At 48.7% G+C, this 27,586-nt stretch overlaps 1 protein-coding gene across 3 annotated transcripts in view; it reads left to right on the top strand.

Moving 5' to 3' along the window:
• Positions 1–27,586, top strand: part of DDHD2 (DDHD domain containing 2) — a 2,155,663-nt gene that overhangs the window by 1,926,317 nt on the left and 201,760 nt on the right. For all 3 annotated transcript variants that reach the window (XM_069617940.1, XM_069617939.1, XM_069617938.1), the window contains exon 15: positions 350–511. In XM_069617940.1, coding sequence (XP_069474041.1) covers positions 350–511 — 162 coding nt within the window. The remainder of the gene's footprint in view (positions 1–349; positions 512–27,586) is intronic.

The raw sequence follows: 27,586 nt of genomic DNA, 5'->3' as shown, positions 1-27,586 counted from the left end.
GGAAAAATGTAGTAACATTTGTTTGAAAACGATTGATCCTTGAGCATGATTCAGTAGGACAAAACAAGTAATGCTGAAGTGCAAAAGGTTTGAGGGGAGCGTCATTTTTATTTTTTGTCATCTGCCATCTTTCATAAAAGTAAAGGGCTGCCAACCAATGGTGCGCAATTAAACTGTTTTATTAAGTGAATTTGATGCAAAGTCTCCTAAATGCAACTTCGGATTTGCACATGATACTTAACCTGACATGGCACTGCTTATATCCAGCGTAGGTCTTTGAATTCTCTGAAACAGAAACTGTTTGCATTGCCTTTTGAAAGATCTCATCCATTTCACCACAATGTTTCAGAGCTGAAAGAAGGCTTCACACGGATGAGTACAGACTTCAAGAACAACGTCTTGGGATCCCTGAGAACAGCCTGGCAGTCTTTCACCAAGCCCCCTGCTTCCGCCCAGGCACCCCAGATTGAAGGACCAGAAGCAGATACGGGATCAGATCAACAACAAAACAGTATGTATTGTCAATTCTTTAAGTTGTTAGTAGGGGTGGCAGCTTTTCTCATTATAGACCATAACAACTGCAGAAAATTGTGCAGAGTGCAGAATCGTCTGACATATAAAGACGTACCATTTGCATCAGTATGGTTTTAGTATTGCCAGTAAATTGAGCTGAAGGAAATTTGCAATAAAACTGTTTTGTAAACTAATGTGAATAGAGCATGAGTGGGACATATCTACTTTCTATCATTTACCGCAACTAGTTATGCAACTGAGATTGCTATATTTTCCTTTTATATTAATATACATATATATATATATTTCTGATGTTTGTTAATCTGCTTAGAATCACATGCTGTGCATAGGTCCGACATCCAGTGGTCACTGCGGAGTATTGCATTTTGTTTTTCGTAGTCGAAAAGGGGACGTCGACAAGGCGTGTCTGTAACATTATCCCTATAGTGACGTGTGTTGTACCCACAATCCCTCACGCGTCGAGGTCCCTCAGATTGTTTTTTTCCGCCCAGCTACTGGTCGCCTTTACACGGAGCTCCTCGAGAGACATTGCAGATTTCATCTCCTCGACCTTTGGTCGTTTTCCTATATTAATATAGAACATATCGATCCCCCCCTCAACGCTGTTGTGAAGCTGTCTCCGCCGAGCAAGATCTTCGACGGAGGGGACGAGCGGAGGAGATCCTTCGGCGTTGCCGAACACGTGGCCTGGCCTCGCAGGCCAAATACAGTAGGGAGAGTGGGGGTCGTGGGACATCTCTAATTCTTTTCTGAGAATGCCTTTCCTTTTCCCCTTCCTTTCCCTTGGGGTGGTTATCACGTTTTATTGCCTCGGCTATGGAGAGGACACCCTTTAGGTTTTGCCCGCTTTGCAAGGGCAAGTTTACTTGGAAGGACAAGCATTCACGGTGTAACCGCTGCTTGCCCCTCGATCACAAGGAGGAAGGTTGCACGGCTTGTCGGCTTCTTAAGCCGAAGACTCTAAAAGACCGTAGGGTCAAAAGGTGGGCGGCCTACGCTATGTCGAAGGCCGACGCTCCACCCACCGTCGCTACCTCCGACAGTGACGAGGAACGTGATACCACGACCTCCGCTACGGAAGTCGTAAACCCCCCTAGAGAGCGCACACGCGCTTCGTCGTCTGTCCCCGGCCCTGACGGCCTCGGCTCACGCCCTGCTTATGGGGATGAACACCCCGGCGACACTGACGCACACAAGACCACACATAAGCACACAACCCATGGCTCTTCTTTGCCAAAGGCAAAGAGAGCATCAGCGCCCAAGGAGACGCAGGTTTCACCGGCGGCCTCCTCGGACCGTTCGGGTTCGAAGCCCCTCTCGCAACCGCAGCCGCGACCAGCGACTGGGCTTTCGGCAAATAAGGGCGCCGCCCCCAAATCATCGGCCGGAGCGCATCAGCAGAAAGCGCATGCCGCCGTAGAGCGTTCGACACCCATAACGTCGAAACCACAGCTCTCCGCTGACAAACGAGTCGCTGAGAGCTTGGCGAGGATCGTGGTAGCCGACGCCCACAAGCGTGCGCCGAAAGACAAGTCGAGCGCTACGCAAAGGTCGAAAGACACGCCGAAAACACAGGGACGATCTCCTTCAGTCGAAGGGATTCCCTGCACACCTGAAGGTTTTTCGGAGGGCGACCGGACACTTTCCTCGACGTTATGGGAGAGGTCGAGTCGTTTTCAGCTACAAGACACCAATTTTCCCCCGCTAGACCGCTCGATGGAAAGGCTCCATCTCTGCATGGAAATAATGGAGAGGTTTATGAATGCCCAAGACCCTCCCACTCAAAAGAGAATAAGAGAAGGGCCTCAGGAGGACCCCAGGGCCAAAATTCCAAGATTAGTCAATCCTCACCAGGACACAGCCTCAGACTTCCACAGTGTATATGACCTCACTGGGGAGGAACATTATTTTGAGGAAGAGGATGATTTTATGGACGAGGAAGACGGACGGAACCAGGAGGAAGGTCTGGAAGACGGCCCAGACTTGGTAGGAGAAGGCTTCGGAGAAAATCCAGAAGGACCTTCTCACCCCTGGCAATCACCATCAATATATTCCGACACTGATGTCCTGAACCTAAATCCTCCTGACATTTCACCTGTTAGAAATACGTCTCCCATTGATGATCAACCCACATTTAATGCCCTGTTGCCAGAGCAGCAGCACACTTCGAACTGGACACTGGGGAGCTCTCCCCTGAATTAGACTTTGTAGAAAGGGTAATTAAGGAGAAACCCCCGGTCAGTCAGACAACTCCCCTCCTCGCTTCGGTGAAGAGAAGAATCGTCCCTTCGCTGTCCACACCCGCACTTATCAGAGGGGTCAATCCTAGAATTGAAAAACTTTTCACTCCTTCACCCTCAGACCCGCTGTACATCAGGGGACATTCCATTCCGGATTCCCTGGGAGTAACCAACACAAGAAAGAGGGCAGGGGTACCACTTTCCACCAGTGAGGCGCCACCTGACAAGGAGGGCAAGCGGTTATATGCCCTTGCAAAAAGAATTACATCCTCGGCCGCCTTTTCGGCAAGAATTGCCAACAACAATTCTTTGCTCGCTAGCTATGCGGACGCGCAGTGGGCCAAACTACGCAAAGACGCCGAAGAAGCGCTGGAACCATTACGTACACGCCTGCTTTCAACTATTGGCGAAGGAACCCAGGTCAACCAGAGTATTGTAAAGAGCTCTCTGGATGCGGCAGAAACTGCGGGACGTTCCCTAGTTCAGGGAATAGTCCTAAAACAACACGTATGGCTGCGCAACTCAGGGTTCAAACCGGAGACACAGGCGTCTTTAATAAATAAACCTGTTGAAGACTCAAACCTCTTCGGGAAGGCGGTGGATGAGGCTTTGGAGATGGCTAAAAAAGAGTTCGATACGATCAAAACTCTTGACCAAATCTCTAAGCCCGCTACCAGGCGCGGCTATGGCAATAAACGCTTTTTTTGTGGCCAACGCCAACAACAAAACCAGCAGCAACAGTACCCTGCCACCAATTTCCAGACCAATAGTGGCCAGTACAGCCAAAGAGGACAGCGCCGGGGCAAAGGAAGAGGGCGAGGGTCCACCCCCAGAGGTTCCCAAGCCCCTAACAACACCAAGTGACGCGAAGATTCGCGCCCCCTCCCATGCAACACCGGTCGGGGCCGGATAACATCCTTTCTTCCAGCATGGGAGGGTATAACGTCAGACCGCTGGGTACTTTCCACCGTAGCCCACGGATACTGCATTGAATTCAACAGTTCCCCAACATACAAACCCCCGAGGGGACGACGCATGTCACCGGAACATCTTGCCATCCTTCTACAAGAAGTACATCAACTGCTGGAAAAAGGAGCCATAGTGGTCATGCCTCTTTCTCAGGTAACGGAAGGTATTTATTCAGTGTGTACTTCCTTGTACCCAAAAAGGATCTAACCATGCGCCCTGTATTAGATCTGCGCCCAGCGAACAAGTTCATCAAACCCCAAAAGTTTTGTATGGTGACCCTACAGGAAGTAATCCCACTGCTATCACAGGGAGATTACATGACAACATTGGACATGAAAGATGCATACTTTCATATTTTAATGTTGCCAGCGCACAGAAAATACCTCCGGTTCATGATAGAGGGCAAACACTACCAGTTCAGAGTGCTACCCTTCGGGATAGCATCAGCACCGAGGGTATTCACGAAGGTACTGGCAGTGGCAGCGGCCCACCTGCGCAGGTTGTCCATCCCAGTTTACCCTTACCTCGACGACTGGCTCATAACAGGGGATTCTTACGAAACATGCTTCTCCAATACCCAGAAGACTGTAGACCTTTTGTTTCAGTTGGGCTTCTCCATCAACGAAAAGAAGTCCAGCCTAGACCCCAGCCAAATCAAACAATTCCTAGGGGCTCTAATTCAAACAAAGGACAGCCTCGTCTTCCCCTCCAAAGAGAGGGTCCAAAACATGTTGTTTCACATCCCTCAATATGTGACCGGTCGAGAGGTGACGGTACGCAAAGCAATGCGCTTGCTAGGCATGATGGCGTTGTGTATTTATTTGGTACCTCACGCGCGCCTGCGCATGCGCCCAATGCAGGAGTGGCTCAACAGCCAGTGGTGTCAGGCCAGCAGACTATGGGACGACCTAGTAGTGGTCTCGCAGGCCTTAGTTCTCTCGCTACGCAGGTGGACAAAAGAAAACCTAGAAAAAGGGAAACCCTTTGCCACACCCGCGGCGGAAGCCACTCTAACCACAGACGCATCCCTCACAGGATGGGGGGCTCACCTATCCCATCAAACTGCTCACGGGGAGTGGACTCCGAACGTAGCATCCAAACACATCAATCTTCTGGAGCTACTAGCGGTGTTCAAGGCGCTAAAAGCCTTCAAGGAACACCTACAAGGCAGGACAGTGATGGTCCTTACAGACAGCACCACAGCCATGTATTACATCAACAAACAGGGGGGAACCCACTCTCCAGGACTGTCCAAACTGGCCCAAAACATATGGAAGTGGGCTCTCAAACAGAATATGTTCCTTCTGTCACAACATGTACCAGGGGAACTCAATCTGCTGGCAGACAAACTCAGCAGAGATTTCCCCCTGCCCGAAGAGTACGAATGGCGTCTGCACGAAGACATCGTCTTCGACGTCTTCACGCAATGGGGGTTCCCAGAAATAGACCTGTTCGCAACCCTGGAGAACTCACAATGCCAAAGTTACGCCTCCAGGTACCCCCAGAACCAATCCAAGGGGAACGGTCTGTCGATTCAAAGGTCAGGGAGATTTGTTTACGCTTTTCCCCCGACTCCCCTTCTCAACAAGGTAGTGCACAAGATGCACCAGGAACAAGTAACCATGATACTGGTGGCCCCAATGTTTGCCCGACAGCCATGGTTCGCTCACTTGATGGAGATGTCTCTATCTCCCCCAGTGAAACTCCCCTGCCCGTACAACATGCTGTCACAAGACAGGGGCAGGACTCTGCATCCATGCCCCCAGAACATGAACTTAGCAGCCTGGCTCCTGAGATCATAGAATTTGGACATCTACAGCTCCCGCAGAGATGCATGGACATCCTCAGGGAAGCCAGAAAACCTAACACTCGCCACTGCTATTCTAGCAAATGGAAGAGATTTGTCATTTGGTGCAGAGGAAAGACCATCAACCCAATTGACTGCTCTCCCACACATATTATTCTATACATGACCCACTTATTGGATTCAGGTCTAGTGTTCAATTCCATTAAAGTCCACCTAGCGGCACTTTCTGCATACACCACTTCCCAACTCAAAGTGTCGTGGTGGAAGATCCCTGTTATAAATGCCTTCATGGAGGGAGTAAAGAGAATACACCCCCCGATAGCTGACCCAGCTCCCGGATGGGACCTTAACGTGGTACTTACCAAACTCATGGGCTCACCATTTGAACCCATGCACAAAGCATCTCTTAAAGACCTCACTCTTAAGACTGCTTTTCTAATAGCTATCACCTCCATCAGGAGAGTAAGTGAACTACAGGCTCTTTCTGTTCTATACCCCTTTGTTACAGTTCACAAAGATAAAGTGCTTCTACGCACTCAGCTGTCATGATCTCTGCTTCCAAAAGGTCAGGGTTTTCTCAACTCCCTTGGAAGCAGATCCATAACCCAGGTTCCGAGTGCCAACCAGTCCCAATTGGGGCCTTTTGGACCCAGTCCTGGCGCCAGTGGCACCAGGCTCATAAATATGCCCAGTCCCAGCGCTGGAAGCGCCGGGCTCATAATGCTTGGGTGGACTTACCTGCAGCAGACCATGCTGCTTACTTGCCTGCCAGTTGAGCCTCTGATCCTCTTCTGTTTGGAACTACTTTTCCTGTTGGGTGGGGCTGGAGCCACTCCCTAGATTTAGAACACTGGAACTCTTCTGGAAGGCAGGAACTCTTTTCTTACCAGGAACTCTTTTCTTACTTAGGCGTGGCTGTGGAAGGAGACACCTAAGCACTACAGGAGGCTATTTAAACCACACCCGGTGGATGAATCTTGCTTTGTGTTATTCTGCACCCTCTGCAGCAGGACGCTCATCGTGTCTTCTGCATCCAGTCCTGGGCCTAAGGAAAAAGGCTTACCATCCTGAATCCAGTCTTCAGCAACACCTATAAAGACAAGAAAGAACAGGTTAGCATTCCGGCATCTGAAAGGCAAAGGCTTACCATCCTGAATCCAGTCTTCAGCAACACCTATAAAGACAAGAAAGAACAGGTTAGCATTCCGGCATCGGAAAGGCAAAGGCTTACCTACTCTTCGTGCGCTCCGGAGGTCTTCATACTGCATTCTGGCATCTGAAAGACAAAAGCTTACCAACTCTTCGCACGCTCCGGAGGCCTTCGGCGCTGCATCCACATCTGAAAGACAAAACAAGGTGCGTTTAAAGACATTGGGGAACTTTAATACTCACGTGCCATTACTCCTTTCCACATCTAATCCAGTGGGTATTCCGGCACCCTGCAGCCGCTCCGAACTCGTACCTGCAAAATAAAAAGACAGTTAGAGCGCATCGTGAAGCAGGCAACAAGCGCTTACTCACGTGCTTCCAGGCGCTTCTATTCATCACACGGGCTCCATCTTCAACTCACTTCAGCCCGTCATCCGCCATCGCCGGAACCCTGCAAAACAAGAGACATCATTACTAAAGACTTTAAAAAGACATTTTAATGACTCGAAACTTACCGTTCGTGGAGTAAACGACGGACAGCAGTCCTCTGAAGTCAAGAGGCCTGCGCTACCTATCCAGTGAAGAAATTGGCTACAGCACCCTGCCCCGAGGCAGATGGAGAGCTCGGCATTCACTTACCTAAGGTGAGAGCGTTAACCTTTGGGGTCTACAGGAGAGGAGAAGAGGAAAGAGATAGGGACACCCCAATAACCCCAGTTCATTAACCCCATATTTTCTATCTGCAGACATCTTACTCTACACGTCAGGCATACAGTGCACAGAGGTCCAGCCCAAAGAGCCAACCGGGTGCTACACATCACCTTTGAAGATACGGTAGTCGCCCAGTCAAGACCGGCGCCTCTGCGAGAATCAGGTGAGCGTTACAGAACGCAAAGCCTACCGCAAAACTCTCGCCCAGGCGCTATGGAAACCTCGGATACTGACCCCCTAGCCCGGTTACTTGGGGAACTAAGGGCAGAAGTGCATGCAACTCGTCAGGAAACGAATGCTCTAAGAAGGGAACTAATTATTTCCAAGGAGAGAACAGACAATCTTGCTAGACAAGTGCTACAGTCACAAGCCGGACAGACCCCGTTACCCGCATCAGGGGCAAATCTTCCTTCAACATCCTCTATGAATCCAGTGCAGATCCACCTACCTGGGAATGTACCTCTGACTCCGCCCGAGCGATTTTCTGGTGACCCAAAGAGGTTTGCAGTATTTATCAATCAGTGCCGGTTGCACTTCTTATGCCGGCCAGCAGCCTTTCCAACTGATCAAGCTAAAGTAGCTTTTGTACTTTCGTACCTTAGTGGCAATGCGGCAGACTGGTCGATCCCTCTAGTTCATCAAGATGATCCGGTTCTCCATGATTTTCAAGCCTTTCAGCTTAGTATGGAAAAACTGTTCGCAAGACATTCACAGGGACAGGCCTTGGACAATGAGCTTCTTTCGTTGCGACAGGGTAATCAAGACCTTTTGGCTTATATTGCATCTTTCAATAGACTAATAGTGGAAACTCAATGGCCTGAGGACAAAAGGATTACGCTGTTTTATAGAGGTCTACGTGGAGAGCTCAAAGACGTTTTAGCCCAAGTAGTGAATCCCCCACAAGACTGTTCGGATTACATAGACTTGGTCGTTCAAATAGATCACAGGCTGCAGAACAGGAAGGCCGATCGTTCCAAGTTTGATGCTCGAGTATTTTCCAAACCGCCAACTCCTTCCAAAGGAGTAGACTCCGGGGAATCCATGCAAATAGGGGGTCTGAAAGGTCCTCTAACACAACGGGAGCGGGAAAGGAGGAAACAGTTGCAGTTATGCCTATATTGCGGAAACTCAGGGCACTTTCTTCGAGACTGTCCGGTGAAACCTGCCAAGAAGGCAGTAGGAGCTGCAGTTACCAAAGTTACAAACTCTGAGCAGGGAAACGACCTCGCCCGACAAGAATAGAGGTCCTCTTGCCGAGCGTAAAAACCAGTTCCGTGACCTCGCATTTCGTGATACCTATGGTCCTCATTAGCCCTGATAATCCGGATCGATTACATGCAATTGAAGCTTACGTCGACAGCAGTGCCATCTGCAATTATGTGGATCATGAAATGGTTTTGAGGATGAATCTAACTCTTTGTCCCAAGGCTGTAAAGGACGTCATTACTACGGTGGATGGTACGGAGATAGCCTCCGGGCCAGTAACGCATACCACTCAAGAAGTGACGCTAGTAAGTCAAGATGGACACCATGAGAAGATCGTGTTCGATGTGATCAAGGCCCCTCAGTTTCAGATTATTCTAGGAATACCTTGGTTAGAGAAACACAATCCTCTGATCGATTGGCGGGCAAGAACGGTCCAGTTTCCAGAATGTGTCTCTACTTTTCACCCTCCACCTGGTGTTGCACTGGCCGCAATTTCTTCAGAGACTCCCCAGTTACCTCCCGAATACCTAGAATACCAAGATGTTTTCCGGAAGGATCAGGCTAACTCTCTACCTCCTCATAGGTCTTATGACTGCCAGATAGACCTGATACCTGGATCTACTCCTCCTTGTAGTAGAATTTATGCCCTCACCGAGCCTGAGAACCTTCACCTTCGACAATACCTGGATCAATACCTGGCAAATGGGTTTATTCGTCCTTCCAAGTCCCCTGCTTCTTCAGCTTTGTTCTTCGTTCCAAAAAAGGAAGGAGACCTTAGAACTTGTATCGATTATCGCTCCCTGAACCAGATCACCGTTAAGAATAGATATCCGTTACCTTTGATCCCTGAACTCCTGGACCAAGTTAGAAAAGCATGCATATATACAAAGCTGGATCTTAGAGGAGCTTACCACTTGGTACGAGTAAAAGAGGGCGATGAATGGAAGACGGCCTTCCGCACCAAGTATGGGCTATTTGAATATCAGGTCATGCCCTTCGGACTTTGCAATGCCCCGGCCGCCTTTCAATATTTTATGAACGATGTCCTCAGAGAGCTCATAGATGTATGTGTTGTTGTTTACATTGACGACATCCTCGTTTATTCTTCATCAGAATCTGAACATCGGAAACACGTGAAAATGGTCCTCGAAAGATTGCGTCAACACAAACTTTTCGCTAAGTTGGAAAAATGTGTTTTCAACGTGACTGAAGTTGAATTCTTGGGATTCATATTATCACCTGGCGGGGTGCGTATGGATTCAAAGAAGGTCGATGCAGTTCTCAAATGGCCATCACCATCCTCCGTAAAAGGTGTGCAAAGCATGTTAGGCTTCGCTAACTTTTACCGCAGGTTTATCCCCGAGTTCTCTCGAATAGTCCAGCCCATCACTGCCTTGTTAAAGAAAAACAAACGTTTTGAATGGTCTACCGAGGCGGAACAAGCTTTCCAGGATTTGAAGACTAAATTTATCTCTGCACTAATCTTAAAACACCCTCGCCCCGAACTCCCCTACATCGTGGAAACTGATGCTTCAAGCCTTGCCATGGGGGCAGTTCTATCACAAAAGGACCCGGTAACCAATCAGTTGCATCCCGTGGCATTTTGGTCCCGCAAATTCTCGCCTCCTGAAGTCAATTACACGATTACTGACAAAGAACTTCTGGCTATCAAGTCTGCCTTTAAGGCTTGGCGGCATTATCTGCTGGGGGCCCGACACACCGTTACTGTGATTACGGATCACCGAAACCTGCAATATTTGAAAACCGCAAAAGCCCAATCCTCTAGACAACTCCGTTGGGCATTATTCTTTGCCGAGTTTGACTTCATAATTACCTATCGACCAGGTACAAAGAACGGTAAAGCCGATGCCCTTTCTCGGATGGGAGTGGAAGAACACTTGATCAACCCTAAACCTGTACCAATCATTCCCGAACAAAGAATTCTGGGTGTAATCGCCACAGAATCCATAGAGGAAGTTAAGGATAAAGCCAGGCAACTTGTAACTCCAGCAGATATACAGAATTGGCATCTGCAGGGAAAGGACTTTGCAGTAAAGGACAACTTATTGTATTTCCAAGAACGATTATACCTACCCAGCACAGATTTACAGAAAAAAGTAATCTCTTGTTATCACAACTCTTTAATGGAAGGTCATCCCGGTACAGCCAAGACCTCAGAAAAGATCAAGCGCTACTTCTGGTGGCCGTCTTGGAAAAAAGATATCAGAGACTTTATAATGTCCTGTGGAGTATGCGCCCAAAACAAGAGTCAAAAGGAAAGACCAGCAGGCCTCTTACGCCCTATTGACATCCCACCTCGCCCTTGGCATACGCTTTCTATGGACTTCATCACCGATCTACCTCCATGCTCCGGATACAATACGATTCTAGTAATCGTGGACTTATTCTCCAAGATGGCACATTTCATTCCGCTCAAAGGCTTGCCAACAGCAGCAACTCTGGCCCGAGAATTTCTCGAAAACATCGTCCGACTGCACGGTTTTCCTTCGGTTCTAATTTCGGATCGAGGTAGTCAATTTATTTCTCATTTTTGGCGAAGTTGCTGTCGGTCGGCTCAAATTGATGTGAGACTATCGACCAGTCACCACCCTCAGACCGACGGACAAACCGAGAGGACCAATCAAACTCTGGAACAGTATTTATGCTGCATGCTGCAACAAACTGAAAAAACTTGGAAAGATATCCTTTGGATAGCCGAGTATGCCTACAATAACTCTGTCCACTCGGGAACTGGGAAAACCCCGTTTTTTCTTTTGTACGGCAGTCACCCTCGAACCTCAGAGTTGGATCCCCTCCAAGATCTTGAAACACCAGCAGTAGACTACCTGCATTCTACAATCACCCAAGCCTTTAAGGAAGCTGTTTCTCACCTTCAAAGGGCTAAAGAACAATACAAGAAAGGAGCAGATCAACATCGGAAGGAAGCCCCTCACTATCAAGTAGGGGATCAAGTCTGGTTATCCACCAAATATCTATCTCTAAAAGGGCCACGCACATTCAACCCAAGATACCTTGGTCCCTATTCCATCACTACCATAGTAAACCCAGTAGCGGTCAAGTTGGACTTGCCCCCGCACATGAAGATACATCCGGTCTTCCACGTCTCTCTATTAAAACCCGTGCAACCTCAAACCCGACTAACCAAATCTCCAAAACCTATCCTAGTGGATGGAGAACTCGAGTTTGAAGTCAAAAGCATTCTGGACTCCAAGATCTCCAAATCTAAATTATTCTACCTAATTGACTGGAAAGACTACGGCCCCCAAGAGAGATCCTGGGAACCTGCTGAATATGTCCACGCTCCTCGCCTAATCAAAAGATTTCACCGAACATTTCCTGACAAGCCAAAACCCCCGGAGAAGCCCAGTTTGGGAGGGGCCTTGAGGGGGGGTACTGTCATGATCTCTGCTTCCAAAAGGTCAGGGTTTTCCCAACTCCCTTGGAAGCAGATCCATAACCCAGGTTCCGAGTGCCAACCAGTCCCAATTGGGGCCTTTTGGACCCAGTCCTGGCGCCAGTGGCACCAGGCTCATAAATATGCCCAGTCCCAGCGCTGGAAGCGCCGGGCTCATAATGCTTGGGTGGACTTACCTGCAGCAGACCATGCTGCTTACTTGCCTGCCAGTTGAGCCTCTGATCCTCTTCTGTTTGGAACTACTTTTCCTGTTGGGTGGGGCTGGAGCCACTCCCTAGATTTAGAACACTGGAACTCTTCTGGAAGGCAGGAACTCTTTTCTTACCAGGAACTCTTTTCCTACTTAGGCGTGGCTGTGGAAGGAGACACCTAAGCACTACAGGAGGCTATTTAAACCACACCCGGTGGATGAATCTTGCTTTGTGTTATTCTGCACCCTCTGCAGCAGGACGCTCATCGTGTCTTCTGCATCCAGTCCTGGGCCTAAGGAAAAAGGCTTACCATCCTGAATCCAGTCTTCAGCAACACCTATAAAGACAAGAAAGAACAGGTTAGCATTCCGGCATCTGAAAGGCAAAGGCTTACCATCCTGAATCCAGTCTTCAGCAACACCTATAAAGACAAGAAAGAACAGGTTAGCATTCCGGCATCGGAAAGGCAAAGGCTTACCTACTCTTCGTGCGCTCCGGAGGTCTTCATACTGCATTCTGGCATCTGAAAGACAAAAGCTTACCAACTCTTCGCACGCTCCGGAGGCCTTCGGCGCTGCATCCACATCTGAAAGACCAAACAAGGTGCGTTTAAAGACATTGGGGAACTTTAATACTCACGTGCCATTACTCCTTTCCACATCTAATCCAGTGGGTATTCCGGCACCCTGCAGCCGCTCCGAACTCGTACCTGCAAAATAAAAAGACAGTTAGAGCGCATCGTGAAGCAGGCAACAAGCGCTTACTCACGTGCTTCCAGGCGCTTCTATTCATCACACGGGCTCCATCTTCAACTCACTTCAGCCCGTCATCCGCCATCGCCGGAACCCTGCAAAACAAGAGACATCATTACTAAAGACTTTAAAAAGACATTTGAATGACTCGAAACTTACCGTTCGTGCAGTAAACGACGGACAGCAGTCCTCTGAAGTCAAGAGGCCTGCGCTACCTATCCAGTGAAGAAATTGGCTATAGCACCCTACCCCGAGACAGATGGAGAGCTCGGCATTCACTTACCTAAGGTGAGAGCGTTAACCTTTGGGGTCTACAGGAGAGGAGAAGAGGAAAGAGATAGGGACACCCCAATAACCCCAGTTCATTAACCCCATATTTTCTATCTGCAGACATCTTACTCTACACGTCAGGCATACAGTGCACAGAGGTCCAGCCCAAAGAGCCAACCGGGTGCTACACATCACCTTTGAAGATACGGTAGTCGCCCAGTCAAGACCGGCGCCTCTGCGAGAATCAGGTGAGCGTTACATCACCCAAGGTTTGCTCCAAAATTCATCTCAAAATTCCATGTAAACCAGTCTATAGAACTACCAGCGTTCTTTCAAAATCCTTCCAACTTGGGAGAAAGGACTCTGCACACGCTAGATGTGCGCAGAGCGGTCATGTTCTACATGGAAAGAACCAGACCACTGAGGAAGACTAATCAGTTCTTCGTCTCGGTGGCAGCAGGAAGAGAAGGGGATGCAGTTTCAAAGTCCACTATTTCTAGATGGATTGTTCAATGCATCACTCTCTGCTATACTCTTGCTAAGAGAGAACTGCCCTTTAGGCCAAGAGCACATTCTACTCGAGGCACGGGGCGTCCATAGCATTCATTGCAAATGTTCCCCTTGAGTCCATCTGCAAAGCGGCTACCTGGAGTTCTGTGCACACCTTTACAAAACACTACTGTCTAGATGCACACTCTAGATCTGACTCCCAGGTGGGACAGGCAGTATTAAGACATCTTTTCTCTACTATTCCTTCTCATAACCCACCGCCAACTCCGGGTACTGCTCGCTAGTCTATGCACAGCATGTGATTCTAAGCAGATTAACAAACATCAGAAGACAATGCATTACTTACCGTAAAAGCATTTCTGATGGTTGTATCTGCTTAGATTCACATGCGCCCACCCTTCCTCCCCGCTTGGATGGAAGGAACATAGACATCTTTCTATATTTCTCTCTTTTCTGTACTCACTCACGTCTAGAAGGCTCCCTCAGGGCAGAAAAATACAAACAGAGGGACCTCGACGCGTGAGGGATTGTGGGTACAACACACGTCACTATAGGGATAGTGTTACAGACACGCCTTGTCGACGTCCCCTTTTCGACTACGAAAAACAAAATGCAATACTCCGCAGTGACCACTGGATGTCGGACCTATGCACAGCATGTGAATCTAAGCAGATACAACCATCAGAAATGCTTTTACGGTAAGTAATGCATTGTCATATATATAATAGATATTTTATAGCATGCTTAATACCGAAGAGGTTTCTAAGCGCAGACCCGGGATTCCAATCTGTGTTGCTCTGCGTCGTTTTGCTTCCAAGACAAGTGTATTGCCACTGAGCTATACTACTTGTGCCATGAATAGTCATGAAGAGCATATGAAATAATATCATGATCACAGTGTAAAGTTTTTTTAAACTTAATTTATGCATTTTCAGACAGACAGAAATAGCATTTTATGTAACATGGTTTTCTCATGTTTCGGTTGGAGAGGAAGGTTGTCAGCCAGGCCATGGCCTGATCAGTGATACCCAGGTTATAACGGAGGCGGTTGAGCAGGATGGCATGATAGAAATAATGTTGAGCGGGGTGTACAGGTGGGTGCGCACCAACTTCCTGGCATCTCTCTTTTCAGCAAAAGCAAGGTGGCCAAAGCAATGTGAAAAAATTGAATGGAAATTTAAAATGGGTGCATTTATTTAATACTTCAGAATTACAAAGCTATTTAAAAATTATATAAACTGTATTACAGATGGCAACATTTTTATAACCCTATTCCAGAAGTAATTTTACCACATGACTAGAACACCTTGATCAATATTTGCAGTGTGCAGTAGGAAAGACTCATCAAGCACCAGAACTGTTAGGTTTAGGCTGGATTATAGCATGTCTCAGCATGTGTCCAACTAGTTCCGCCAGATGATATTCAGGAATTACATCCTTTAGGGTTCTTATAATTCTGTTTTCTAATTTGTGCCAGCATTGAAAAGGAAGCCTTGTAAATAATAGTTGTCTTATGTGCCATTACATCAGGCTGCATAAGGAGGCATTGTGTAGCAGAAATTAGTCCCTCTACTTTAATTTTCTTTGTAACACAGTCATGTTCTTTCTTTGTTATGAAGTATTGAAGGACCCCTCCTTTGAATGCACTCCCTCCCCTTCTGATAAGGGAATTGTAAACAAACTTGAGACATCCTTTATCTGTCAATTATATCCAATGTACATCTTCCTTTCCCCATTATGAAAGATGAGTGGTTCTTGGTAGTCCATGGGACGGTGTCAGAGTCCTAACCCTATCAAGATGAGTTGGGTACCCCTCTCATCTTGGGGCACAAGGCCTACTTGTGGACTTGGCAGAGCCAGTTCAGTCCCAGAGGTGGAGTGAGTAAGGGAGTTGGAAGGGTTCCAGTCGCTGTCCCTATTACATGTGCCTGGTTAAAAGAACAAAATACCACTTTTACTTTCACCATACCTGGTGTGCAACATGCTGGCCAGTGTCCTTTCTCTTAGGATCACTGATACCAGGATTCCTTGCGGCAGAGACTAAGACTGCGCACAAGCAAGAGAGTTGTCAACGAAAAGATAGGCAGGGCAACATCCCGGGATACAGTCTGGCAAGATAGACGGTCCGTAGAGCCCACTAATAAACGTTAAAAATTACTTTGATTACAGCGTGCCTCCATTACAGAACACCAGTGGAGCCACGCTCCAAAAGTGGCCGGGCCTTACACGCAGCTTTATAGTTTCTGATGTCTGTAACTTGGTCCCCGAGGTAGATGAAATCCGCATTTGGCTCAGGTAACCAGCTGAGGTGGACAGTCAATGGAAAGGAAAGGGAACAGATAAAGGAACGCAGGAAGAGCAAGACAGTGTTGGTTGTTCGGATGAGCTCAAGGGAGGCAAAGGCTGACTAAGAAACTAGGCGGAGGAAGGACGATGCAGCAGAGAGTGCAGGAGGATTGCAGAAAGTGTGTGAAAAGTGAGGTACTTGTTGGTGAGAGAAAGTGGTAATTGGGTCTGCGAGCGCATGTAAGGAGAGTGAGGGAGATTTTGTGAGAGAGTAGAGGTGTGAGCGAGAGCGGTTGAGGTTACGATACACTTGAGGACCCTGGAGGATGTTGCCTTTTGGCTCTCACCCATGGCCAGTCTGATCTTAGATAAAGGGCAAAGTTCATGGGAGGCTAGAGAGAGAGGAACGGCCCTTAGTGAGCTTGGCCACTTCTGAAAAATGTTCATGAAAACCCTTGAACTGTCTTTGAGAGTTGTGTTCTTGAGGCCATATGTGACATCCATCAGTTCTGTAACCCCGCACCACCTTCCCAGGGAGAAACCTTTACACTGATGCCATCAAATATTCTGGATCCAAGTAAGGGGAAAACAGCCAAGCCTCTCTTGTCACAACTGGTAGGAAACCTGAGGTCTCTTCATCGGGAGCTGTGAGAGTTGTACCTCAAGCAGGATGGTGGTCTTAAGTCAGGAGGAAGGGCTGAGACAGAAGTCCTCAATTGTGCTATGCGTAGGAGTCGGCTATCGCTGTGATCAACAAGGGTATGGGCGGACAAAAGAATATAGGCAGTGGTAGAGTGGTAAGCGACTGTAGAGCTGGAGCGAATGTGGGAGTTAAGTCCCGAACTGGATGGGCCCAGGTAGACTGAACCTGTATTCCACCCTGCTTTCCGTCTGTATTCTATTACTTTTTAAGTGATTTTTCTCTGCCCAAGAGACTCAGACATGCTGGTTCCCTGTGTTAATATCCTCGCAAAAATATCGGCATATTTTTCCGGTCATATTGACCCCTGGACCCTGCGGGGGACAGCTACGCAACCACCGTCTTATTTTAAAATGTGCAGGGGACACCCCCGCAACACCTGCTCCCACAAATTAACCCCCCAAAAATATTGCCTATGGCGAGACAAACGGCTATATGTATGGTGATATTTTTGGTGGGGATATTTTATAGGGATACCAACATGCTTATGGGATATCGTCCCGGGACCATGTTGCACATATTCTTTTACTATTCAAAAAACAAATAGGTGCACATATGTTGTAGCCTAAACTTTTCCTGCGTGGGAACTACTTTGTGCATGTTCCCTGGCCTGACCGTCGGTCCTTTTTTGTGCACAGGCAGAGGTGGAGCACAGTATGGCAGATGCAGCTTTTGCTGCCCAAATTTCGTTTTTTCTTTGCACACACCCATTGCTTATGCCCCAAGTAAAAAAAAGTTTTAAAGTGTGCATCAGGTATCAAGCTGTTTTCCACCATTAACCAGCTCTCTTTGTTTAGAGTGTCTATGTGTGGAACATGCCTGGGTGCTTTGTGTGGTGTGATATGCTCTTTCCAGTTACTATCTGCAGGTGTGACTCGGACGGTTGAATGATGTGTTTAATCTGCTTCCTCCACAAGAGCTGCATGACTTAGCAAGATGAGTAAAGCTCTGTCCCACAAACCCCAGTGAAGTGACATGTTTTTTGTGCCGGCTTTGTCTGGACAGGGTCCCCAGGTCCCTGCTGCTCCATGAGGTTATTTGTTAACATGGTTCACTCTGGGGTAGCCAGTGGGCATACAATTAGAGCTTGCGCTGAGGTAAGTGGTTTTCCTGACTCTGGGACTTGTCCCAAGGTATTGTTTTGGCTCTTGCACTGGCCCAATGGCCAAGAGAACCTCTCACACACTACCTTAAGGGGCATTGTGTATACCCGACTTTTTGGAGGGCTCACAAAAGGCTTCAGGTGCACAGGATATCCGAATCCAGACAGCACAGTCATGCCCCCCACCCACCGCTCACAGTGTTTGCCTGTGACGCACATTTTCCTTCGTAGTAAGGGGGATATGCATAACTCCCCTTGCCGGCTGAGAGTGTATACCGCAGTAAATTTCAACATGTGATTGTCTATCATAAGGTGGAAGCGGGCAAGGGGAAGAAACCCACAACCTCGTCTTGAGAACCTCTAGACTCTCAGGCGAGGGCTCCAACCCATAAAGTTTCATTCACACCACCCCTCCATGGTGTTTATTACAATCTTTTCTGATGGCTCTTAATCTTCCACCATGCATTGCTACGGTGAGGAATTATTGTCATCTAGTGGGCTTAGCACGACTTTTATTTTCAGGAAGATGTTTCACCCCTAAGGCAGAAGAATGTTTGCCATCATTACCCATGGGTCCTTACTTTGCAGCAATACCTCTTTTGTTCAGTTTCCTCTTAATAGAAGGGGAAGCTGGGCTTGCCATCGTGCGACTGTGCTTTCAGGGAGACCTACTCCAGCTCTCTGGTAGCCCCCAGAGGAAACTGGAAGAGTTTTTGCTCACTGTGTGCCATGCAGTGAATACCTCAGAGAGTATGAGATTTTTTTTTATTACTGTTATCATCAAAGAGGTGAGGTCTACCCACCATGCTGCCTCATCTACTACTGTGCCTCCCTTTCTACACCTCTCTTGCCGCTCCTCCTCCCCACATGCCCTACTCCAGCCCGACGAGTGCCATCTATTCCAAAGGGGACAAAACCTGTACCATTTCATCTGCCTCCTCCCATGGAAACCTCAGTCACAGACTCTGATTGTGCAGTGGTGGAAGGAGGAGACTTAGAGGACCATCCCCCTCTATTAAGTTCTCCCGGAAGGAGTCATTGGGATAATGGATTTTGGAATGAGAGGTCCACCATGTTCCCTTTGTGGGGTCTGGGATCCTGACACGGTCCTTACACCAAGACAATATTGGATGGATTACTAGCCAGTCAGATGTCCTTAAGAAAGCCCAGAGATATGGAACAGCCCACAACAGATCACAGTTGTAAACAGAAAAGCTTGAAATCAAATGTCAACTTGTGCCACAGGAGAGGTTCTGCATAGAGTTGAATCTACTGCCTTGGCCCAAGTTCAGCAATTGACCACACCTTTGGCTTTTTTCCAGCCCTCTCTGGCAGGGGAGGAGGAAAAGTCCACAGACACGTGGGATAGAAAATTATACATGAGTAGTGCACTCCATTTCAGGCAGGCAAATGGGAAAGCAGACTTGGCAGCCTGCAGTGTCATATGTGGGGGATACTGCAGACTTTATGGACATCTTACTATTGTTGGAGCGATTTTTCAGCTCTGTCTGAGGCCAGGTATAGTCTCACAACTTGCTTGAGTCTACTGCCAGGCATGTCGCGCAGGCTAGGGGCAAGTGCCCGAATGTCCCAAGGAATGCTTTTCTGTGAGGGACCAAACACATTCAGGAGGCCAAAGAAAAAGGCAAAGGTCTTCCTGTTATTGAGCTCCAACTTTTGCATTCTTCAATGGATTAGGAGCTTTTCAAAGAGAAAGTTGATACTTTGACAGCAAAGTCATTATCTGCCCTCATGAAACCAGGATCTAAGCCATTTGTTGATCTACATCAGCAGTCATTGGGGTGCTTCCGAGGTTTAAGGCCAATCCACAGAGAAGAGGCAGAAAGGAATATCAAGGTGGGAATTGAGACACCTGTGAATGGAAATAGATTGACCGGGTCATTCCCTAACACCTCTACCATTTCAGCAGTCTCCTGGCCCAGTATTCTGACACACTTATAGGAGGTGGGATCTCCCTTGTTCTTTTGGTTTGGCAACAATTCTCAATGGGTTCCTCAACCTAATACGTGCTTCAGGAGGCTACATGTTGCTCCCTCCACTGCCTCTCGTGCCATTCCTTCACCTCTGTACAACCGTCATCAAATCTGGCCAAAGAGATTGTAAAGTGTCTAGAAATCGTGTCATAGAGTGAGTCCCCAAGGCATGTATTTTAGAGGGCTTCCATTCTTTCTTCTTTGTGATTCTCAAAAATGGCATAGAAGAGTGGAGGACAGTCTTGCATCTCTTAGACTTTGGGTATCTCCCAAAGGCACTGGTCTCAAACCCAGCATGTCACCCTTCCTAGTGCCCATTTTGGATCAGGCGAAGGAAGCCCTAAAATGGTGGATGAACAATGTGAAACTGCTGGTTGTGCCCCATTCAATACGCCCAACCAGTCGGCACAGGTTTGCCACGGATAGGGTGGGGTGCAATACAGTGGTGTAGCACAAAATTTGGAGGCCCCCCTCTGAGCCATGCTGAGGCCCCCCCCTTCCCAAGCTCGCCAACAAGTCACAAGTCGCGCCACACTCTTGGCCAGCCTAGAATACCACACTTACGCAATGCACATGATGAGTATGCTGCTGCGCAAACTGCACTAGGAGAAAGATATAAATATGTGTTTTAATGCATTATACGGCACACTTTCTGCGAAAAAATACTTTCTGGAGCCACAGCAGCATTTCACACCAGCACAGCACGGGATCCTCCATGTGTCTTAACCCAAAGCAATAGCTGTGTTTGACCTGAAGCATGAAAAGGAGCCTGAAAGGGTGGAGGTGTGTAGGGAATCCTTGAGCCACAGGGGATCTGTGTGAAATCTGTAGGGCCTTGGTGGTACTGTGTCCCGGCTGCCTCACCCGTGGGGGCACCATCCCCAAATGACAGAAGAATCACATTGACACTGAAGCACAGTTTGCCTAAGGAGTGCCTGGAGCAGCATAGAGGAGCTACGGCTCAGTCTACAGGCGGAATTGGCTGGGGGAGACCATACCTGCACTTAGAATAGCAGGAGGAGGCTCCTGAGGTGGGGCCCACCTGTAGGGGCCTGTACACCAGCGGAGAAGGTAGCTAGATTGAGGAGGCCCCCAGGGGCCCGGAGACCCAGCCCTTATGTCATTCGCAATGGCCAAAACCCCAAAGAGTGGTAAACGGGGGGACACTTCGACTATATTGCAGACGGTGGACAAAGGCAAGCGCACAGAGACAGTGTCAGCTCAAGTCCACCATACGGACCCCTTGCCCGCCATGTTCACGCAGATGTCCACCAAGGCTGATCTGCAGGACCTGCTGGCCGAAATCCAGAAGGAGATACATAAAAGCATGGAGGAATGCTCCAACAAAATCCTGGCACTCGATACGAGAGTTGCTGAAGCGGAGCATAGGGTGTCGGAAATAGAGGACACTCTCTGGGCAGTCCTATGCGGTGGAAGAATGTTCCAAACTCCTGGAATCCCTGGAGGTGTGTTGCAAGATTATGGAAGAAAAGCTGGAGGATGGGGAAAAGCGTTCCTACAGGAACAATATTTACATTCAGGGTATCTCGATCTGCCAACAATCGTTTCGTAGCAGATCTATTTTGCTTCATTCTCAAAGCACTGCCCGAGCAGGACATGGAGCTGGACAGGACGCACTAGATCTTGCATTGCTCCATCTCAGGGTCCATTTCTACCATTTAAAGGAGCGCATAATGACAGCAGCTAGACCCATGCCAACTATCGCCTTTTGAAACATGTTGGTTTCCTTGTACCAGGACCTGGCAGCAGCTACCTTAATGAAATGCAAGACGCTGCGCCCACTGACTGAATGGCTGCGCACAAAGGAGATACCGTATCAGTGGTGTTTTCCAACGGCTCTGCATTTCACCCACCAGGGGAGGCGATGGTTGGTGCGCTTCTTGTCAGAGGGACTGCTGAGCCCGGGAAGCCCTGGGTGTGGGGTGCTGGGGGAGGGCAGAGAGCCTGAGGGGGAGGCGGAGCCGGGGTCCCTGCGGAAATGGCATAAGGTGGGTAGAGGGAGGCGGCTGAGGGGTCCAAATAAGAAGACCTGAGGGGGTCGAGGTCATGGAGGTTCACTCTTGGGGTCCCTGATGGAGCTTGAGGGCTTGGGATGGTCGGGGTGAAGTGGGGGTGGTTCCCAGTGTTGGAAGGGCAGCTGTGGGATGGGCTGAGGTGCCGGAGAGGTTGTGTGGACTCCTCCGCTCTCCATGTTGGGCCCTTGACGGTTCTACCCAATGTTCAAAAAATGCTCATGTTGGACCTTGTTTGGGGGTTGGGTGGAGGGACTGGGGGGGGATTATTGAACGTTGAAATGTTGTTCATGTGGCAGACACCATCATTATGGGGAGTGGGAGACATGACACATGGAATGGGGTGACAAGACAGCGACTTAAAACCAGTGGTCTATGGCAGTTGATATGGCTGGGGCAAATGGGACACTATAGCTTTGGGCACATGGAATGTCCAGGGTCTGAACTCCCCAAATAAGAGACAATCAATCCTGGGCAAACTGAGAGATATGGCACTGTCTGTTGTGTTCCTGCAGGAGACTCGCCTGTTAACTCAAGACGAGGGATGTATGAGAATCAGGGTGTTCCCGCACCAATACTTCGCCTTGGGAGGGCAGAAAAAGAGGGGGGTGGCTATCTTAATACACAGCCAAATCCCAATCACAAAAATGAAGGTTCTCCAAGACCCACAGGGGAGATATCTCTGTGTTAAGGGCCTATTGTGGGATCGAGTATTCACCCTGGGGTCCTTGTATGCCCCAAACGTCGGGCAAGATGGCTTCCTGGAGGGCCTTATACTCAAGATACTATCATTTGCAGAGGGGCAGATCCTGCTGGAGGGAGACTTTAACCTGGTCCCAAACCCTATGGAGAATAAAACACTTCCACCCACTAAGCTAGACTTTAAACACTCTACAGTGTTTTGCTGTTTCATCTGGGAGCTGGGGCTGGTGGATGTATGGAGGTTGGCTCATGGGGACGATAGGGATGTCTCTCTCTACTCACACGTTCACGGTGGCTTCTCGAGACTGGACTTATTATTGACACCTAGCACACTGTACCTGTGTGCCCGTGAGGTGAATATAGGCATACGCACGTTGTCCGACCATGCTCCCATATCAGTAACACTGGCAGTTGCAGACAGACCCGTCCAACCCAGGCACCCATGGAAATTCTATGACCTGGTGCTCACGGATCCCATCATGGTTGAGGTTATAGGGGTAGTACTCTCCAATTATTCAAGGAGAACAAAGGGTCCGGCCCCCCACAAGATACAATATGGGATGCTATGAAAGCGGTGGTAAGGGGGGAACTCATCAGCAGGTCCGCAGCATATACCAGAGCAAGGAGACTGGTCAGCAGGAGGCTTGAGGGGGAGGTGGAGCAGGCTGAGCAGAAACATAAGAAGTTAGGGTCACGTACAGCACTGCAGCCTTTGAGGGTGTTAAGGAAGCATCTGGAAGCCCATTTGGCGGATAGAACGGCCCAAGCAATAATGAAAACTAGGCAATACTACTATGCAAATGGTAATCGGGCTAATCGGATGCTGGTGGCCAAATTGCGTAAACTTCAGACTCAGAACACGATGCAGGCTCTACAGTACGGGGAAGGGAAACTGCAGTGGGACTAGACTGCTAAACTGGGAATTTTGGAAGCACACTTTTCCGCGGTATTTAATGGGGAGCTCCCATTGGAGGAGGCTTAAGTCAGTTACTTGGGGGAGGCACATCTGCCTAGGTTAACGCAGGAGGATCAAGAAGTCCTCAAAACACCAAAAATATCTGGAGTGGGCTATAAAAACATTAAAGAATAAAGCCCTGGGCCTGGATGGCTTTTTGAGGCCCCTTATATAAAAAATACAGTAGTATTTCTGTCCCCCCGCTGGTAGGGTTGTTCAACTCTTTCCTGGCATCTGGGAGGGTCACCCCATCCATGGGCGCCTCAGCGACGGTCCTTCTGCCTAAGCTGGGAAAGGACCTGACCATGTGTGACTCGTATTGGCCCATCACACTTACCAATGTGGACTTAAAAAATAATTCTCCAAAATGTTGGCGCGCCGGATGATGGGGGTTCTGCCCAGGCTCGTAGATGGGGACCAGACGGGATTTATCTTGGGTCGGGGGGGGGCAAAGGACAATGTAAGGCGTACTCTAGGGCTGTTGGAGCTGGGGGTGAGATTGGGCCTAGACTTGGGGATAATAGCTTTGGATGCCCATAAGGCCTTTGATAGAGTAGACTGGGTTACTTGAAAAGGGTCTTGGAACGCTTCGGGTTTGGGCCAAATTTCACTTGCTGGGTCATGGCGATCTACCAGAATCAATTTGCACAACTATGAGTAAATGGGGGCGCATCGGCCAGTCTTAATATCACTAGAGCTACAAGTCAGGGTTTCCCGCTCTCCCCCCTAATATTTGCCATGTGCATGGAGCCGTTCGCCAGTCGCATCCGATCAGCAGGGTCAATCAAGGGCGTGAGGGTGGGGGCCACAGATTTTTTTTTTTTAAAAATTCAAAATTTATTGATTTTATGCAAAGTCAACAGTCATCTACATACAGAGTTTGTCAATAAGATATTAGAAATGGCATGTAAGGTGAATACCGTCTCCGTATGGCATGCGCAATAGTTCCTGAGAGTTAAACAATATTGCAAGTAAAATCTGTAATACCCAATCTTGCTTCCCCCCACCCCCCTCCCCTCCCTTCTCTAACATTTCCAAGTACGGGATTGAAAAACAACATTAAACAGTGAAACCACTTCAGAAAGCTTTGAGTACAAATATAGTGTCCGACCAAGACACATAGCGTGGCCCATGGAGCCGCCACAACGAGAATCATCGTTCATTGTCAGTATTGGCACAAATCACAACAGTATTCTGCACACATTATCTTTACAAGGCGTGTTTGGCTCTGAACTCAAACCAGGCACTTTCGACATCCGTAAGGTCTCCGCGTAGGGCGGCAGTCAAGCATTCCATTCTATAGAGAGTTTGGGCAACCCCAAGCCACTCGGTTTTACTAGGGAGCTTTGGCCTCTTCCATACCATAGTGAGACAGGCTCGTGCAGCCATCAGTAGACCGTGTACCATCGTAGGTGCCTTTACAACTTTGTCCCCTGTTTCGATCAGACCAAACAAGATGAGCATTGGGTGCTGTACCCTTCCTTCATTGTCCAGTTCCCTGATCCAGCTAAGAACCTCCGACCAGTAGGTCTGAACCATTGTACACCCCCACCACATGTGCCAATAATCAGCTCGCATCCCACAGCCCCTCCAACAGTATGGGCTAACCCCTTGGTACATCTTGGCGAGCCTGATCGGGTCATACTGCCACCTATACAATAACTTTATAGCATGCAGTTTATACTGGCAGGATATAGAGGATTTCGCAGTACGTCTGCAGATTTGTAGCCACAATTTTTGCGAGATTTGCCTACCCATATCTGCTTCCCATCTGCTTTTAAGCACCAAGGAGGGGGAAATATCGGCCTCGATCAAAGCCGAGTACATAGCACTTATCAGGCCACTGGAGCCCGTACATCGATCAAGGATAATTTCAAACGGGGTAAGATCCCTCTGCAGTTGGTCCTTCCAGATTGACCTTGTCATTACCCCTTTGAGTCTCAAATATAGGAAGACCGAGAGCGGGCCTATGCCGAGCGCCTCCTGGAGCTCCTGAATGGTTATAAAGGTTCCATTGCGCCATAATTGGCCCGCCCTTTCCAGCCCCGCTTGATACCATGTTTCATAGCCTCCTGGTTCTGGGATTGCATCTCGGATTCCTGGTGACCAAAGGTGTCCTAGGGGAGATGGCCATGTCGTGACGCCCATCATTTTCCCGCCGGGTTTCCATACTGCCCACAATGTGCCCAGGATAGGGTGGGATCTGATTCCCTCACGCAATTGAGATCTGGGGACCCATAACCATTCGGACACAATAAAGGGACGGAGGTGATAATTATCCAGCGCTATCCACTGGGGCTCTGAACGTTGCCTAAAGTGCGGGACAAGAACCCTAAGTTGTGTCGCCCTGTAATATGTCTCCATATCCGGGAGGCCTACTCCTGCGTTGTCTTTGCGGAGCTGGAGTAAGGATCTCGGAATCCTTGGCCTCTGGCCCTGCCATAGGAAGGTCAGAAACAATTTTCTCACTTCCGTGAAGTATTCTGGGGGGATCCTAATGGGGAGCATCTGAAACAAATATAATATTTTAGGGAGAAAGACCATCTTTATGGCATTTAAACGGCCCATCCAGGAGATCGTGAGCCTAGACCAGCGTTGGCTATCTTTCTGTAGGGCGAGTGACAGTGGTGGAAAGTTAGCTCCATATAAGGAGTCAAGATCGCGGGTGACATTGATGCCCAAGTAACGGAGGGTAGTAAGGCTGACTTGAACTCCTAGCGGGGCAAAGCGCACGATCTCAGAATCCCTATCTTTGTCAATCGGGAGGAGGACTGACTTCCCTGTGTTGATTCTTAAGCCGGCCAGTGCACCGTATTCCTCAATTATGTTGAGCGCAGCTGGGATCGAGTCTAAGGGGTCCGTCAGATGAAGCAGGATATCATCCGCGTATAGTCCCAGTTTATACTCCCTGTCTCCTACCGTGATGCCCTTAACTCTACTGTCACTCCTTAATTTCTGCGCCAGTGGTTCGAGGGACATCACAAACAATATTGCTGACAGTGGGCAACCCTGTCTCGTTCCTCTTTCAAGGGGGAACCAGCGTGAGTATCCTCCATTCACCGCCACAGACGTCGTGGGGGAGGTGTACAATGCTTTAATGGCGCGGCAGAGTTTCGGTCCCAACCCATTAGACACTAACACTCTTTCCAGAAAGTCCCATGACACCCTATCAAAAGCCTTCTCAGCATCCAACGACAAAAGAGATGGGTCCCCCTTCATTCCCTGTGCCTCGTGAAGTAAGTGTAGTGTTTTCCTCATAGTATCTGCGCCTTGCCTGCCCAGGACAAAGCCAACTTGGTCAGAGTGTATCAGTCTAGGGAGATATGTTTCGAGCCGAGCCGCAATGACTCTGGCATACACCTTTGCATCGATGTTAAGAAGCGAGATGGGTCGATAAGAACTACAGTATTTGGGGTCTCGACCTTCCTTAGGAATTACAGCCAGGAGGGCCTGAGAGAAGGATGGGGGGGCCTGACCCGTATCGAAGATATGGTTAAACAAGGATGCTAGGAAAGGGGCAACAAGGGTGGAGAATGCTTTATAGAAACCCGGTGTGAATCCGTCATCCCCTGGGGCTTTCCCTATTTTCAGCCTCTTAATGGCACACTCAACTTCATCCTCAGTGATCGGTGTATCTAAGGATTCGGCCTCCGTACCTGTGAGAGTAGGAAGACGCGCGTCCTCAAGATATGCGTCTATGCTTCCCATAGGGGGAGGGGGGTCACACATATATAGGTCTTCATAGAAGTAGGCAAATGCCTCTTGTATGTCCTCCGGGGACGTGACAGTCGTATCTATAAGAGTGCCGTCAGTCCTCTCAATTCTATCAACCCATCTTTCCGCTTTCTGTGCACGAAGGCGGGCTGCTAACAGGGCGTCTGCTTTATCCCCCTTCTCGTAATACTTTTGCTTAAGGCACTGTAGGGTCTGGGCTGTTTTGCCAGCAATAAGTATCCTCAATTCTTCTCTGAGTTGTTTGGCTTCAGCTAAGTACCTAGGTCTATCAGACGGGGAGGACTGCGCCAGGTTCTGAGCCACA

This window comes from Ambystoma mexicanum, chromosome 10 (genome assembly GCF_040938575.1).
Source record: "Ambystoma mexicanum isolate Mex_15411 chromosome 10, UKY_AmexF1_1, whole genome shotgun sequence".
NCBI lineage: Eukaryota > Metazoa > Chordata > Amphibia > Caudata > Ambystomatidae > Ambystoma > Ambystoma mexicanum.
This window is presented reverse-complemented; position numbering and strand designations above follow the sequence as displayed.